A 16,090-nucleotide genomic window follows, 5' to 3' on the forward strand; every position below is an offset into this window, starting at 1 on the left:
GTACAGGCAGATGTGATCAATTTAACTTGGCATCATGTTCGGCAGACACATTGTGGGGCAAAGGGCCCGTTCATGTGCTGCATTGATCTATGTTTGTAAATTAATTCGGACTTATGCAAATACACACTCATTCACCTGCATTTGTGTAAATGGGCACTTGTCAATCTGTATGTGTACACAACTGAATGCTTGTCTGGCTGCATGTGTGAATATGAAAGTCAATCTGCAAGCATGCAAATGAACACTGAGCTACCTGCATCTGTGTAAATGAACACTCTCGCCTCCTTGTATGTGTGCAAGTGAATGCTGCCAACCTGCACATGCGTACATGAACACTCGCCTACCTGCATGTGCTGTGACAGTTCGTTGATGTCTTTTCCTGGCCCATCAGTTTCAGAGAGAGACTGTGATTTCTGGGTGACAAACTGCTCAATTTTTTGGAAGGTCTTCTCAAAGAGCTCCACTTTGCCCCTGAGGTTCTCCAGCCTGGTTGTTCTTTCTTTGTGCCGGCCACTGGCTGAAGCTAGGCGTTTGGCAAGGTCGTCCACCTTGGCTTGTAATGCGGAGGCAGTAGACGGGTCTGCCGTGGCGATGAACTTGTTGGCTTTCTCTTCAATGGCACTGATGCTGCTTTGGCGGCTGGCGATGTTCTGTTCCAATGCCTGAAGGAGAAGCGCATGCATACACTCAGCTGCAGGACTGTTAAACTGTTAGTTTAAGTGCCGTAAAATCATTTACTACTGACTTCCAACGACCCGCAAAACAGTAAGCACAGTCTCAGACACTGTGCTGCTCCTACCACAACCAACTACATACATGAATGTGCAGATAGCTATTAATGACTATGATGTAGTTGGGATCACGGAGACTTGGCTCCAGGGTGACCAAGGCTGGGAGCTCAACATCCAGGGATATTCAATATTCAGGAGGGATAGACAGAAAGGAAAAGGAGGTGGGGTAGCGTTGCTGGTTAGAGAGGAGATTAACGCAATGGAAAGGAAGGACATTAGCTTGGAGGATGTGGAATCGATATGGGTAGAGCTGCGAAACATTAAGGGGCAGAAAACACTAGTGGGTGTTGTGTACAGGCCACCTAACAGTAGTAGTGGAGTTGGGGATGGCATCAAACAGGAAATTAGAAATGCGTGCAACAAAGGTAAAATAGTTATAATGGGTGACTTCAATCTACATATAGGTTGGGTGAATCAAATTGGCAGTGGTGCTGAGGAAGAGAATTTCTTGGAATGTATGCGGGATAGTTTTCTAAACAAAAACTATATTTAAGAGGGAGTTAGATGTGGCCCTTGTGGCTAAAGGGATCAGGGGGTATGAAGGCAGGTACAGGATACTGAGTTGGATGATCAGCCATGATCATATTGAATGGCGGTGCAGGCTCGAAGGGCCGAATGGCCTACTCCTGCACCTATTTTCTATGATTCTATGTTTCTATGATGTGATTAAACCATTTGCGTTTTACCTAATATTGGATCATCATGGAACATACACTTTCAAACAAATTTAATAAGGAAAATAAAAGGGAAATAAACACAACTGCTAATTTTGCTCAGTTGATATAACCAATTTCGGATTTTTCTCTGGTTGTGATTTGCCCCTCAAAAAGGAAATATTAACTATATAAAAGGTAGTTTTGCTATCAAACTTATTTCCATGACACTAACTGGATGCAATGGAAAAATTAGGAAATACTATGTGTATAACACAAGCCAAACAGGTTAGAATGCGATTTTGATCTGGAACTAGAGAACTACTTAAAAGTTACTCTGGAAATTGACGAGCAGAAAAAAAGTTGTCCTCGGTGATCAAACTGTCTAGAGAAAAATAAACTGTTTCCATGTAACCTGCGTGCAATAATCAGACACGATTGTCACTTAAGTGCACACCTGCTAGTTTTATTGCAGGTGGCTATTGAAATTGACAAGCAATCGCTTCTATGTATCGCTACAATGATACGCTATTAATCAATGTGACATGCAGCCTATAGTATTTTTAAGTTGTAGTAATAAAAATAAACTTATAGTTCTTAAAAAGACTTGTTTATTAAAAAAGACTGGAAATCGTGTAGAGAAAAATAGCCTTGCTGTTGCAAATCTGAAACTCTCGCACCTAACCCCCTTTTCCCCATTGACACCATTGTTTTTACAACGCAAGATCCCTTGGGAACGCAACTATTGTGTTGTAGAAGAACTCCCTGTGTAGTCATTGTGGTGCTATCTTTGCACTAGTCTGTTGCAGTACAGTAGTGTTTATATATTGTTATAGAACTGAGCAATGCTAATACTAAACTTGGACATAGAAGGGGTACTTCAAATCTTCTTGTGCCTGGAGAAAGTGTCAAAACACCAGCTTTAGAGATATCTGTATGCCTTGATTTAGATCCAAGCTCAGAAACTGCACATCAACCTAATCCAATTGCACAGCAGAGCAGGCTCTAGAGGCTGAATGGCCTCCTCTGTTGCTGTACACCAAATTTCATTGCATATTCTTTTACAAACAGCTTCTTCTACAATATTTTGATGAACAAAGCAACCAAAGTTAATTTTGCCATTAATCATCAGTTATCTACAAGAACCCACAACTCCACTCCAGAGTGCATACAGGCTGCAAAGACAAAAGCAATCCAAAAATAATGGAATTGCTGGAAATCTCAAATAAGGGCAGAAAGTGTGGGAAACAAGTCAGGTAGCATTAGCGAAGGAAGGAAAAGTCATAAACGTAGGCCATAGTGCCCACGATCACGATCCTTGATCGGACTTTGCTGGCTTTACCTTGCACTAAACATTATTCCCTTATCATGTATCTATACACTGTAAATGGATTGATTGTAATCATGGATTGTCTTTCTGCTGACTGGATAGCACGCAAGAAACGCTTTTCACTGTACCATGGTGCACGTGACAATAAGCTAAACTGAACTGAACATTATGATTTCCTCAAAATGTAAATTTTGACTTGCAACAATGTCAGCCTTCAATTCCACACAAAATAAAAAAATATTTTGAAACTAGAATTCCACAAACGACTTTCAACACTTTGATAATTTTCAGCATTTTACATTGTGACTAGATGCCAGCTAAATAAAATTAGACACAAGTTCCACGGTGCGACATTCAATTAACTGTAAATACAATACTTTAAGATTCAGATTCAGATTCAATTTTAATTGTCATTGTCAGTGTACAGTACAGAGACAACGAAATGCATTTAGCATCTCCCTGGAAGAGCGACATAGCAAATGATTTAAATAAATAATAATAAGTGATAATAAGTGTCCGGGGGGTGGGGGGGTGATTGGCAGTCACCGAGGTACGTTGTTGAGTAGAGTGACAGCCGCCGGGAAGAAGCTGTTCCTGGACCTGCTGGTTCGGCAACGGAGAGACCTGTAGCGCCTCCCGGATGGTAGGAGGGTAAACAGTCCATGGTTGGGGTGAGAGCAGTCCTTGGCGATGCTGAGCGCCCTCCGCAGATAACGCTTGCTTTGGACAGACTCAATGGAGGGGAGCGAGGAACCGGTGATGCGTTGGGCAATTTTCACCACCCTCTGCAATGCCTTCCGGTCGGAGACAGAGCAGTTGCCATACCATACTGTGATGCAGTTGGTAAGGATGCTCTCGATGGTGCAGCGGTAGAAGTTCACCAGGATCTGAGGAGACAGATGGACCTTCTTCAGTCTCCTCAGGAAGAAGAGACGCTGGTGAGCCTTCTTGATCAGAGTTGAGGTATTGTGGGTCCAAGAGAGGTCATCGGAGATGTTGACTCCCAGGAACCTGAAGCTAGAAACACGTTCCACCTCCGTCCCGTTAATGTGGATGGGGGTGTGCGTGCCGCCCCTGGACTTCCTGAAGTCTACAATGAGCTCCTTGGTCTTCTTGGAGTTAAGGGCCAGGTTGTTGTCAGCGCACCATGCTGCTAAGTGCTGGACCTCCTCCCTGTAGGCCGACTCATCGTTGTTGCTGATGAGGCCAATCACCGTTGTATCATCTGCATACTTGATGATGGTGTTAGTACCATGTACAGGTGTGCAGTCATAGGTGAAGAGGGAGTAGAGGAGGGGGCTCAGCACACAGCCCTGTGGAACGCCGGTGTTCAGGGTGAGGGTTGAAGAGGTGTGCTTGTCTAACCTAACAGACTGGGGTCTGTTGGTTAGAAAGTCCAGTATCCAGTTGCAGAGGGAGGGGTCGATGCCCAGGTTACCGAGTTTGGTGATCAGTTTTGATGGTATAATGGTGTTGAACGCTGAGCTGTAATCGATGAACAGCATTCTTACACAAGTGTCTCTGTTGTCGAGGTGGGAGAGGGCGGAGTGAAGTGCCGTTGAGATGGCATCCTCCGTACTCCTGTTCTTGCGGTAGGCAAACTGATAGGGATCCAGTAAATATTCAGTCTTCCTACAAAGCATGCCCCAATGCAGACCACATGCTCGGATCAGTGCTGTATTATTTAAGCAAGCCAAGACGCCGTCAGTGGTGCTTTAAACAGGCTGCACTGGCTTTTGAGAGAACCTTCTGCTCCCAATTGTACAATGGCACCCTCTGCAGGCTGGAAGTGTGTGATAGAGAGCACATGCACCAAGGAAATGTTGAGCTCCGCTGTGAAGCGTTCTTAAGGGCCTGTCCCACCAGCATGCGACTGCATGCGGCAAGCGCGACCTAACATGGTCGCTTGAGCCGTACGGCCTCGTGGGGCCGGTCCCATTTCGATCGCCGGAGCCGTATGGAGTTATGAGGGGCTGGTCCCGACATCGTGTGGTGCTCCGAAAAACTGACACTGTCCAAAAATTCCGCAGTCGCATTGAGGCCGTACGCAGCGCCTCGACGGGCGTACGCAGCGTCTCAACGCCATACGCAGCATCTTGATGCCATAAGCAGCGTCTTGACGCCTTACGAAGCGTCTTGACGGCGTACGCCTAGCGCGTGGCGTTGCGCGATGACGTCACCGCCCGGCGTGCCGTTGCATGATGACGTAACCGCCCGATGCCGTGCGACGTCCAAATTCAGTCGGCCCGCCTCCTGCCAGGTGATTGGTGAGTATGATGTCGGGACCAGCCCCGCACAACTCCAGACGGCTCCATGGTTGGAAGTGGGACCGGCCCCACGAGGCCATTCGCCTCAAGCCACCACGTTTGGTCGCGCTAGACGCATGCAATCGCATGCTGGTGGGACAGGCTCTTAAAACTTCATAACTTGCAGACACATCTCCAACAGTAACAGAGCTAAGACGGGCAGAAGAAAGTTGTTCTATCATGAGTGGGTGAAGTAATTAGACGTGAATTCTTTGGGGATGAGAACAATAAGGGGTGATCTTGTTGAAATATATAAGATTCAAAGGGGGCCAAGAAGGTAGATGTCCATATAATTTTGCTTGTGAAAGAATCCCAAATGAAGTACATAGTTACAAGATTAGGGATGGTTATTTAAAATTGAGGTGTGTAAGAACTTCTTTCTTCAAAGATTGCTGAATCTCTGGAATTCACTGCCCTAGAAGGCCGTGGAGGCCAGATCATGGGGGGCTACTTAAACAGAGAAAGCAGATACATTTTTGCGAGATCAGGGAATTGAAGGCTCAGGGAACTAGCACAGATGATCAGTCATGATCACATTGCGTGGTGGGGCCAAGTAGCTGCACCTTTTCCCATTTTCTTTTGTTCTTACAGAGGAAAATTGCAGACTTACTTTTCTTTATTCTAATTTTGATTCTTGTATATCTGAAAAAACAGCAAGCTCTGCTGTAACATGGTAGTTATCCTCCGAAGAAGACTCACATTTTAGATAATTGTGTTGTAAAGGCGATTGTGCCAATGGGGAAAAGGGGGAGATGTTAGTGACCACAGAGTTTCAGACCCACAATAACAAAGTTGTTTTCCCTGCAGGATTTTCAAGTGTAATAACTTTCCTTTTGAAAATGCAAGCTAAAAGTACTAAAGGCTGTAGATTACATTGTTTAATAGAGTATCGTTGGATAGGTGTCAAAAGAAGTGATCGCTTATCGTTCAATGGCCGCCTATGGTTAAAATAAGTTCATGTCATAGGAGGAGAATTAGGCCATTCGAGTCTACTCCACCCTTCAATCATGGCTGATCTATCTTACCCTCTCAACTGCATTCTCCTGCCTTCTCCCCGTAACCTTTGACACCCATACTAATTAAGAATCTGTTAATCTCTCCGCTTTAAAAATAATCAATGACTTGGCTTCTACTGCTGTTTGTGGCAATGAATTCCACAGATTCACCAGCAAATACAGTGGTATTCTGTAGAGACAATGGTGGCTCATTACTGTAAGGAGGTTACATGGAAACAATTTTTCACCCTATATTGTTTAAATCCAAGACAGCTTTATTTGCTGCGGAGGGAATGGGCAGACAATGTTTGGGTTGGAATCCTTCTTCCGACTCAAATGATGTCTGTCCATTCTGAAGAAGGGTCCCGACCCAAAGTTTAGTTTGGAGATACAGCATGGAAACTGGCCCTTCAGCCCACAACGACCACCCATTCATACTAGTTCTATGTTGTCCCACTTTCGCATCCACTCGTGAAACACAAGGGGCAATTTACAGAGGCCAATTAACCAACAAACTCGCGTGTCTCTGGGATGTGGGAGGAAACTGGAACACGCAGAGGAAACCCACGCGGTCACAGAGAGAATGTGCAAACTCCACACAGACAGAACTCGTGGTCAGGACTGAACCCAGTCCTGAGGCAAAAAACCTAGTAATGTCTTAAATTTCACTGCTTTTTTTAGGGAGATGACAATTATTTTGGTGTTAGTTTACCAAAACTATAGAAGTCATTACTAAGTTCCCCTAATTTATTTTCTGTTACAATTTTGGCATACATTTAAATGTGTGTTAAATTGACACTCAAACATCAATAAAATAAAATAATTCCTAAAGATCCATATTCAAAACATAAACAATCTTAAATGCGTGTGCCTGTTGAAATATTTTTGAAGCTGCAGGGCAAATTTCACATTTAGATGCTTATACTCACAGTGTTTTTCCTAAAAGCTTCTTGAATGGCAACAGAGTTGACAGGAATTTCCCCTTCATCATCCAGGCTCTTTTCCACACTGGCCATCCAGTCAAGCATTTCATCCAAACCATCCTGAACACTCAAGGACCGTGTGAGTGTCACCTGCAAGCTCTCATTGCGTTCATTGACCGACTTGGACAGATTCTTGTATCTCAGCACAACATCATCTATTGAGAGACAAATTTCAGTCAATCCAACGTCATACTTGAGTTATTGAGTCAAAGAGTAATACAACATGGAAACAGGCCCTTTGACCCAAATTATCCATGCCAACCACGATGCCCCATCTCGGCCAACATTTGGCCAAACTCGCCATGCCAAACAAGTTATCTACTTCAGCTAATCCCACTTTCCAGCATTTGGCCTATATATACCTCTAAATCTTTCCTATCTGTGTACCTGTCTAAATGTATTTTAAACATTGTAATAGTACCTGCCTCGACAGCTTCCTCTGACCTTATAGTTTCCCAGAATGTCCCAGCATGCACTTGGTCAGGCCCTGTGGATTTATCAACCATAATATACTGTGAGACTGCCCGCACTCCTCTTTTGTAATGTTCCGTGACATCTCCATTCACTTCGCTTAATTCCTTAGCTTCCAATGATCTACTCATTTGTCGATCAAAGCTACTCTTTGTGACTTTGTAAGCACCGTATGTGGCCGCTATTTACATACCCTGGATATGCAAGCAAATAATTTCACTGTGCCTTGTCACATGTGACAATAAAGTATTCCATTCCACTTGGAAATACAGAGGAGAAAAATTCATTTCAGATCTCACACATGTCCTGTGGCTCCACACACAGATCGATACTTAAGGGGACATCTTCTCTCGCTAGTTATCCATTTGCTCTTAATATACTTGTAGAAACTCTTAGGATATCTCCTTTACCTTGCTGCCAGAGCTATCTCAGAGCCTCTTATTATCACTCCTGATTTCTAGACTTTAGACTTTAGACTTTAGATATACCACGTGGAAACAGGCTCTTCGGCCCACCGAGTCCGCGCTGACCAGCGATCATCCCGGACACTAACACTATCCCACACACTCGGGACAATTTACAATTCACTGAAGTCGATTAGCTTACAAACCTGCACGTCTTTGGAGTGTGGGAGGACCTGGAGAAAATACATGTGGTCATGGGGAGAACGTGCAAACTCCATATAGACAACACCCATAGTCAGGATGGAACCCGGGTCTCTGGCGCTGTAAGGCAGCAACTCTACCGCTGCGCCACCGTGCCACAGACCTTTCTCTCCCAGCATTCCATCATTGAAACTTCCAGCACATGACATGGTCAAGTGAAGAACTGTGATATTTTTAGAGGCAAGAAGGCTGAGTAGATAAAAAAAAGGAGCAGGATGATATACACGCATGGTGATAAAAGAACTGGAGTGCAGTACAAGTTGTGTGGAATCCCTTCAGGTAGATACATCTGGTTGAGGGCTGCACAGTGGGGCAGTTGGTAGTGCTGCAGCTGCATAGCACCAGAAACCTGCATTCGATTCAGACCATGTGTGAAGTCTGATCGTTCCCCCTTTGACACCACGAGGTCATAAGTGATAGGCGTAGAATTAGGCCATTCGACGCATCATGTCTACTCCGCCATTCAATCATGGCTGATCTACCTCTCCCTCCTAACCCCTTTCTCTTGCCTTCTCCCCATAACCTCTGACACCCGTATGGGTTTCCTCCAGGTGCTCTGGTTTCCACCCAGAGCCCAAAGATGTGTGGGTTGATTGGCCCTAGTGTGTAGGTAAGTGGTAGAATCTGAGAGGAGTTGACAGAAGGTGAGGAGGGGGATTAATGTAGGATTAGTGTAAATGGGTGCGAGGGTCAACATGAACCTGGTGGGCTGAGGGGCCTGTTTCCGTTCCCCGCCCCTCTGCGCCTATGAGTAATGGCAGAGAACCATGAGGCCAAAAGCTGAATTCTGTGCTATAGACTGTATCACCAATGTATTTGATATGACCAACGTACCCATGTTATCCTGGATTTCTTCTCGATTCAACAAGAGATCACCATCTGTACCCACAAGCGCATCCACGGCTTTCCTTAGCTTCTCAACCACTCGTTGATGCCCAGATATCTGATCATGGAGAGCCTACACACAGGGGAATAAAGACACTTCATACAGTGAGATGCAAGAGAAAGGAAGATCTCAACAACTTATTGGAAGATAAGCATAGAATGGTAACCTTGGCTTGCTCCAACTGCTTCTGAAGGTTCTTCGGATCTGCTGCAATGGCCTCCGTCAGCTGTGTTCCTGCAGCTTCCTCAGCAGTTTGAAGCCAGGGTAGAAGCCCGGCTGACAACTCCTGGTAATGGTCATACTTATCCACCACGTCTTTGAGATTTTTACCCAACAGATTGCACTGTCACAAGGAGAAAAAGTTAATCATGTAAATCAGATGAACTAAACACACAAGACTTTGCTTTACTTTAGACCAGGGGTTCCCAATCTTTTTCATCCCGTTTATCCCTGGCAACTTTAATAGCAGATAGCAATGTTATTTCACTTATTTATGGCCAACTAATGATGAACAGATACCGGTATACCAGAACCAAACACAGTCAGTCAATGAGAAAAAATATGTACAAATCTAGAATCAACAAATTTACCTCCTGGGTAGGTGAAATTTACCCTTAATTTACCCCAGGTTGGGAACCCTTGCTTTAGACTTTAGAGATACAGTGCGGAAATAGTGCGCAGTTTGCACCGACCAGTGATCACCCCGGACACTAGTTCTATCCTACACACTGGGGACAATTTTACTGAAGCCAATTAAATTACAAATCTGTACGTCTTTGGATCGTGGGCGAAAATTGGAGCACACGCAGAAAACCCACATGGTCACAGGGAGAACGTACAAACTCCGTAGTCAAGATCGAACCCGGGTCTCTGGCATTGTAAGGCAGCAACTCTGCTGCTGCGCCACTGTGCCGCCCACTTGGACCGACAATTGAAGGTTTATGATGGGGAAATGGGAGGTTTTTCAAGCGTGCCCTCACTAGCAATGTGAATAAAAATCAAACATTTGAACAAACGTTATTCCTTTCATGCTCAGAATTGCATGGAAACAGGCCATTTGGGCCACCTTGTCTGTTCCAACCAAGGTATCACATCTAAGCTCATCCCATTTGCCTGGATTTGGCCCATATCCTTTAATGTGATGTCAAAAATGTAATTGATTCCAACTTATCTTCCTGTATTGTCCAACAAAAGTCAACAGTAATTATCAGTATAAGAAATTAATAATGGTAATTTGTCCGAAAATCACACGTAACTCGACAATGGAACACAACACATAATACACACCAAGTGTTGGAGGAGAACAGAACAACTGGGAAATGGCACCTGGTTGGGTGTGAATGTAAGTAATTCAGTAGCTCTAAGAGGTGGAATGAAATGAAGATTCGTCTCAACAAACAAGCCTCCATAACTATCCAGCATGAAAACATGCCATTCAGCTCAATTTGTTCAAATCATATTTCTTCATCGACCTGCTCAGCCTAATCTTCAAAGTTGGCTTTTTCTCCGTAAACTACAATGCATGGAAACTAATTGCACAGTCTCACAATTATGTTTCGGCACTTTCTGCTCCAACTCTCGTGCACTATCTCAAATGTACAGCCACAAATTGGACCAGACAGAACCACTTTGGGTTTTACTTTAGACTTTAGAGATAAAGTAAAGGAAACTGGCCCTTCGGCACACCAAGTCCACGCCGACCAGCAATCCTCGTACACAAAAACTATCCTACGCACTAAGGACAATTTTTACAATCTTACAGAACCTAATTGACCTACAAACCTGTACGTCTTCGGAGCGTGTGAGGAAACTGGAGCACCCGGAGAAAGCCCACGCGGTCACAGGGAGAATGTACAGACAGCACCCGTAGTCAGGATCAAACCCGGATCTCTGGCGGTATAAGGCAGCAACTCTAGCGATGTGCCACAGCACCGGCCACTGACATGAATGCCATGTGTAGCCCATATACAAACCAATTTCTGTGCCTATTCCTCTTTGAAACTACGGCCGATATCTTCTCTTATTACTGTTTAATATTTTATACGATCTCAAAACTGTCCGGATACTGTGAGATTTAACTTCCCAATATAATATCCCTTCCTCGGTCCTTATGGTCTTCAACACCATTATCTTTATCAACCTCTCCCCTCTATTTCCAATTGATAGATTGGCCTTATAATGCATTCCTACCAAGCTGATTACATTGAGAGCAGCCCAATCAATAGTTTACCTCGCCAGTTTCAAACCACTCCAATCCTTCCTTCTCTCTGTTATCAGTATCTTCCTGTTCAAAATGTCTCCCTTACTGGACATACTGTCACAGGCTGAACTGCTATGTTCGTAACTTGAGTATTTCATAAGTTCATAAGTTCTCGGAGCAGAATTAGGCCATTCGGCCCATAAAGTCCACTGCCATTCAATCATGGCTGATCTATCTTTCCCTCTCAACACCACTCTCCTGTCTTCTCCCCATAACCCCCGACTCCCTTACAAATGAAGAATCTGTCAATCTCCGCCTTTAAAATATCCATTGACTTGGCCTCCACAGCCGTCTGTAGCAATGATTCCCACAGGTTCACTGCCCTCTGACTAAAGACATTCCTCTTCATCCCCTTTCTAAAGGTACGTCCTTTTATTCTGAGGCTGTGGCCTCTGGTCCTAGACTCCTCCACTAGTGGAAGCATCCTCTCCACATTCACTCTATCCAGGCCTTTCACTATTTACTATTCAGCTGACTCCAACTGAACTTACAACTCAAAAAAACCTCTGTGTCATAAAACATTCTCCAGATAACACCTCAGCCCATCTGCTACTGGAATACCTCATCCAAGTGCTTTGTAACCATTAACTTCAGTTAGTTTTAAATCCTGCTCTCCACGTTCTATCCAAGACGTTGTTTACTCTTCAGCCAGACTCACTGATCATATTCAATTTAATCCTATCTTTATGTTTCGATCCTTTTTTTTGCCAAATATCTTTTTTTCTTCAGATTCATCACTATGGACACTCCACTTCACCCAACCCATTCTTCTACAGTCCCCACTTCCATTCCCAACTAACTCTGGCCGATATATCTTTGGCAATCTAGGCACCACACTCTGGAACCCCTCCTTGGAGTTATATAGCATGGAAACAGGGGCTTCAATTAAGCAAGAACATGTCAATATCCAGTACCCATTTCCACTCATCCCTTTTAATTCTCACCACATTCCTAGATTCCCAACTCTCATCCACTCACTAGAGGCATTATGCAGTGGCGTATTAATCTTCTAACACAGACATCTTCGGGAAGTAGGAAGAAACCGAAGCACCTGGACAAAAGCCATGTGATTTTAGATTAGAGATACAACGAGGAAACAGGCCCTTCAGCCCACTGAGTCTGCACTGACTAGCGATCCCCGCACACTAACACTATCCTACACACACTCGGGACAATTTACAATTTTACCAAAGCCAATTAACCTATAAACCTGTATGTCTTTGGAATGTTGGAGGAAACCGGAGCACCTGAAGAAAACGGACGTGGTCACAGGGAGAACATCCAAACTCCGCACACTCAGCACCCGTAGTCAGGATCAAACCCAGGTCTCTGACGCTGTAAGGCAGCAGCTCTACGCCACTGTGCCACCCGTGATTTAACATACATATTGATTCTGAGTGGACTTTCATCCCCCCCACGTTTCCCCTGATGACACAGTGTGTGAAACCATTGCTACACAAGGGGAAAAAAGGGACTTGATTATATCCCACAACTAAAACCTGCCTGGGCTGCATATTGACTAAGAAGACCAAAGGGCAGCCAGGGAGGCAGAAATTCTTGTCTCAGAAGAAGACAAAGAGATAGCCTTACCTTGGATTGCAGTGATTTATAACAGTCACTGGCCATGTTCAGTTGGTTCTGCACCTGAGTACAAGTTGCAGACATATCAACCTGAGGTTTGCCGTCTTTACTCAGACCCGATTCCCCACAGGATTTGGCAGCATCGAGGACTCTTTGTCCCGAGATAGTAATGTACCTCAAGTCCCCTTTGTGAGAGATGACGTCTTCAGAAAAGCTTCTCTGCCTTTTCAGCTTGCCACCAAAGGTGCCCATGTCCTTGGCACCAGACTGGAGATCCTCCAGCTGCCGTTCAGACTGGTGCAACCAGTTTTCAAATTCATTGTAATCTGTGGAAAAGGTCTTCAGCTCACCCTGCACGGCTTGAACCAGCTTCAGTCTGCTTTCAGACTGGCCCAGCGTGGTCTCGTACTGAACTTTCAACTGAGTCAAGTCCTTCTCCAACTTCTCTCGTTCTGCGGCTGGAATGCTCGTGCCTTGTTTCTGCAGGAAGTCCTGGACTGATTGTGTAGCTACAATGTAAATCTGCTGTTGTGACACAACTTGCTGGTGGCGGAGCTGTTTGGGACAAAACCGACACAAGGATCAGCCATTTTCCAAACACATGAACATTGCATCAGAAATTTTAAGTTACACATAAACCTAAACTGAATATAGATACAAAATGCTGGAGTAACTCAGTGGGGAAGGCAGCATCTCTGGAGAGAAGGAATAGGTTTCGGGCTAAGACTCTTCTTCAGACCTAAGCTGAATGCTCATTGAAAGAAGAGAATGCTTGCATTTTATGGCATCATCTATACATAACTAAAACTCTGATCCTGTTCTCTTCCGCTTAGCGCGATTTTTCTAATGGTACGCGATAGCGCTTCAATTTTTCGCCAGCTCACTCACCGTTCTCCTGTGCTGCGAGTGCAACAAGTTTCGTTCTGATCGATAGTGTATTGTAAAAGTTAGCAAGGTTTAAAAATCATTAAAAAACGCGCGTGCGCAGATCGATCTCCACTCCTGCCATTCAGCGCCGCGCGGATTGGTCGCTTCTCCTGTCACTCCCTGGGACAGTCCGCCCCTTCCTGCGCCATCGCATCTTTACTAGAGCTGGGGGACGCTGCGGATGGCCGGCGGAGGTCTCCAACCGGACACAATTTTCGGAGGCTCCGGACTGGTGCGGAGTCAGAGATGTCGCCAAACGGAAAGCGGAGAGTCTGATCCCGGCGGAGCATCCGGCGCCTGCTGTGAGTCCCAAACGCAAGGTCATCACAACGCCCCACAGCTCCAGCCCCTTCCCCTCTGGTTCCCCTCGCTGGCTCCTGCCCCCCTCCCCCGTGATACCCCCCTCTCCCCCCATGGCTCTTCCCCCGTCTTTTCTCCGAGTTCTATCTCCGCAAAGCTATACCTCTCTGCAACGTAAAATACATCAGTATTCGCACTTCCCCAGTTCTAATGAAAGGTCTAATGAAAGCTGCGGGGCAGTGTTAGCTGTGAGGAGGATGCTAGGGGGCTGCAAGGTGACTTGGATAGGCTGGGTGAGTGGGCAAATGCATGGCAGATGCAGTATAATGTGGATAAATGTGAGGTTATCCACTTTGGTGGCAAGAACAGGAAAGTAGACTATTATCTGAATGGTGGCCAATTAGTAAAAGGGGAGATGCAACGAGACCTGGGTGTCATAGTACACCAGTCATTGAAAGTAGGCATGCAGGTGCAGCAGGCAGTGAAGAAAGCGAATGGTATGTTAGCATTCATAGCAAAAGGATTTGAGTAGAGGAGCAGGGAGGTTCTACTGCAGTTGTACAGGGTCTTGGTGAGACCACACCTGGAGTATTGCGTACAGTTTTGGTCTCCTAATCTGAGGAACGACATTCTTGCCATAGAGGAAGTACAGAGAAGGTTCACCACACTGATTCCTGGGATGGCAGGACTTTCATATGAAGAAAGACTGGATAGACTCGGCTTGTACTCACTAGAATTTAGAAGATTGAGGGGGGATCTTATAGAAACTTACAAAATTCTTAAGGGGTTGGACAGGCTAGATGCAAGAAGATTGTTCCCGATGTTGGGGAAGTCCAGAACAAGGGGGTCACAGTTTAAGGATAAGGGGGAAGTCATTTAAGACCGAGATGAGAATTTTTTTTTTCACACAGAGAGTGGTGAATCTGTGGAATTCTCTGCCACAGAAAGTAGTTGAGGCCAGTTCATTGGCTATATTTAAGAGGGAGTTAGATGTGGCCCTTGTGGCTAAAGCGATCAGGGGGTATTGAGAGAAGGCAGGTACAGGATACCGAGTTGGATGATCAGCCATGATCATATTGAATGGCGGTGCAGGCTCGAAGGGCTGAATGGCCTACCCCTGCACCTATTTTCTATGTTTCTATGTCATTGACCTTAAATGTAAACTCTGTTTCTACCTCCACATATAATGCCTGATCTTCTGAGCACCTGCAGCATTTTCTGTTTCCATTTCGGATTTCCTGCATTTGCATTTTCTCATGTTTTCGAATTGTAGAAAAAATTGATTTATGATATACAAAAACTAACCTGTAGTAACAAGTGAGTAATTTTTTTTAAATGTATTTTTCTGGGATGTGTCCTGGCAAAGCCAACATTCAATTGTCAATTAGTGTCTGATGAAGGGTCTCGACCCAAAACGTCACCTATTCCTTTTCTCCAGAGATGCTGCCTGACCCGCTGAGTTACTCCACCAATTTGTGGTCTATCTTCGGTGTAAACCAGCATCTGCAGTTCCTTCTTATATATCAAATTGTCAACGCTAACTGCCCTTGAGAAGATGCTGGTGAGCTACCTTCTCCAACCACTGAGGTACATCTGGTGAAGTAATTCCATGGTGCTGTGGGGGTGGGAAGTTCCAGCATTTAAACCTGTGATGACATATTTCCAAGTCGGGACGGCATGCAACTTGGAAGGGAACCAGAAGGTAATGTGTTTACTCTGCTCCTGACGATTTTGTCCTGCTTTGTGCTTGGAAAAAAATCAGGAAGGAAAATGTTATATAGCCCCTAACTGCAAGAAGGTGGGCGACAGAAGTGAAAAAGACTTGATGCAATTGTAGAGGCTTTGGAGTGCTGTGTATAGTTACCATTTCTATACCATGTAAGATTTTTGTGCCAGAGCATATTCACTGGATTGCTTCCTGCGATGAAATGGAGAGATCTCC

General features: G+C 44.9%; 1 protein-coding gene across 1 annotated transcript in view; it reads right to left on the reverse strand.

The window, feature by feature from the left end:
- LOC116973618 (dystonin-like) overlaps positions 1 to 16,090 on the reverse strand; it is a 523,324-nt gene that overhangs the window by 179,275 nt on the left and 327,959 nt on the right. The window contains 5 exon segments of the mRNA XM_033021855.1: positions 345 to 662; positions 7,005 to 7,213; positions 9,029 to 9,152; positions 9,247 to 9,423; positions 12,931 to 13,476. Of these exon segments, the coding sequence (XP_032877746.1) occupies positions 345 to 662; positions 7,005 to 7,213; positions 9,029 to 9,152; positions 9,247 to 9,423; positions 12,931 to 13,476 (1,374 nt within the window).

This window comes from Amblyraja radiata, chromosome 5 (assembly GCF_010909765.2).
Source record: "Amblyraja radiata isolate CabotCenter1 chromosome 5, sAmbRad1.1.pri, whole genome shotgun sequence".
Taxonomy (NCBI): Eukaryota; Metazoa; Chordata; class Chondrichthyes; order Rajiformes; family Rajidae; genus Amblyraja; species Amblyraja radiata.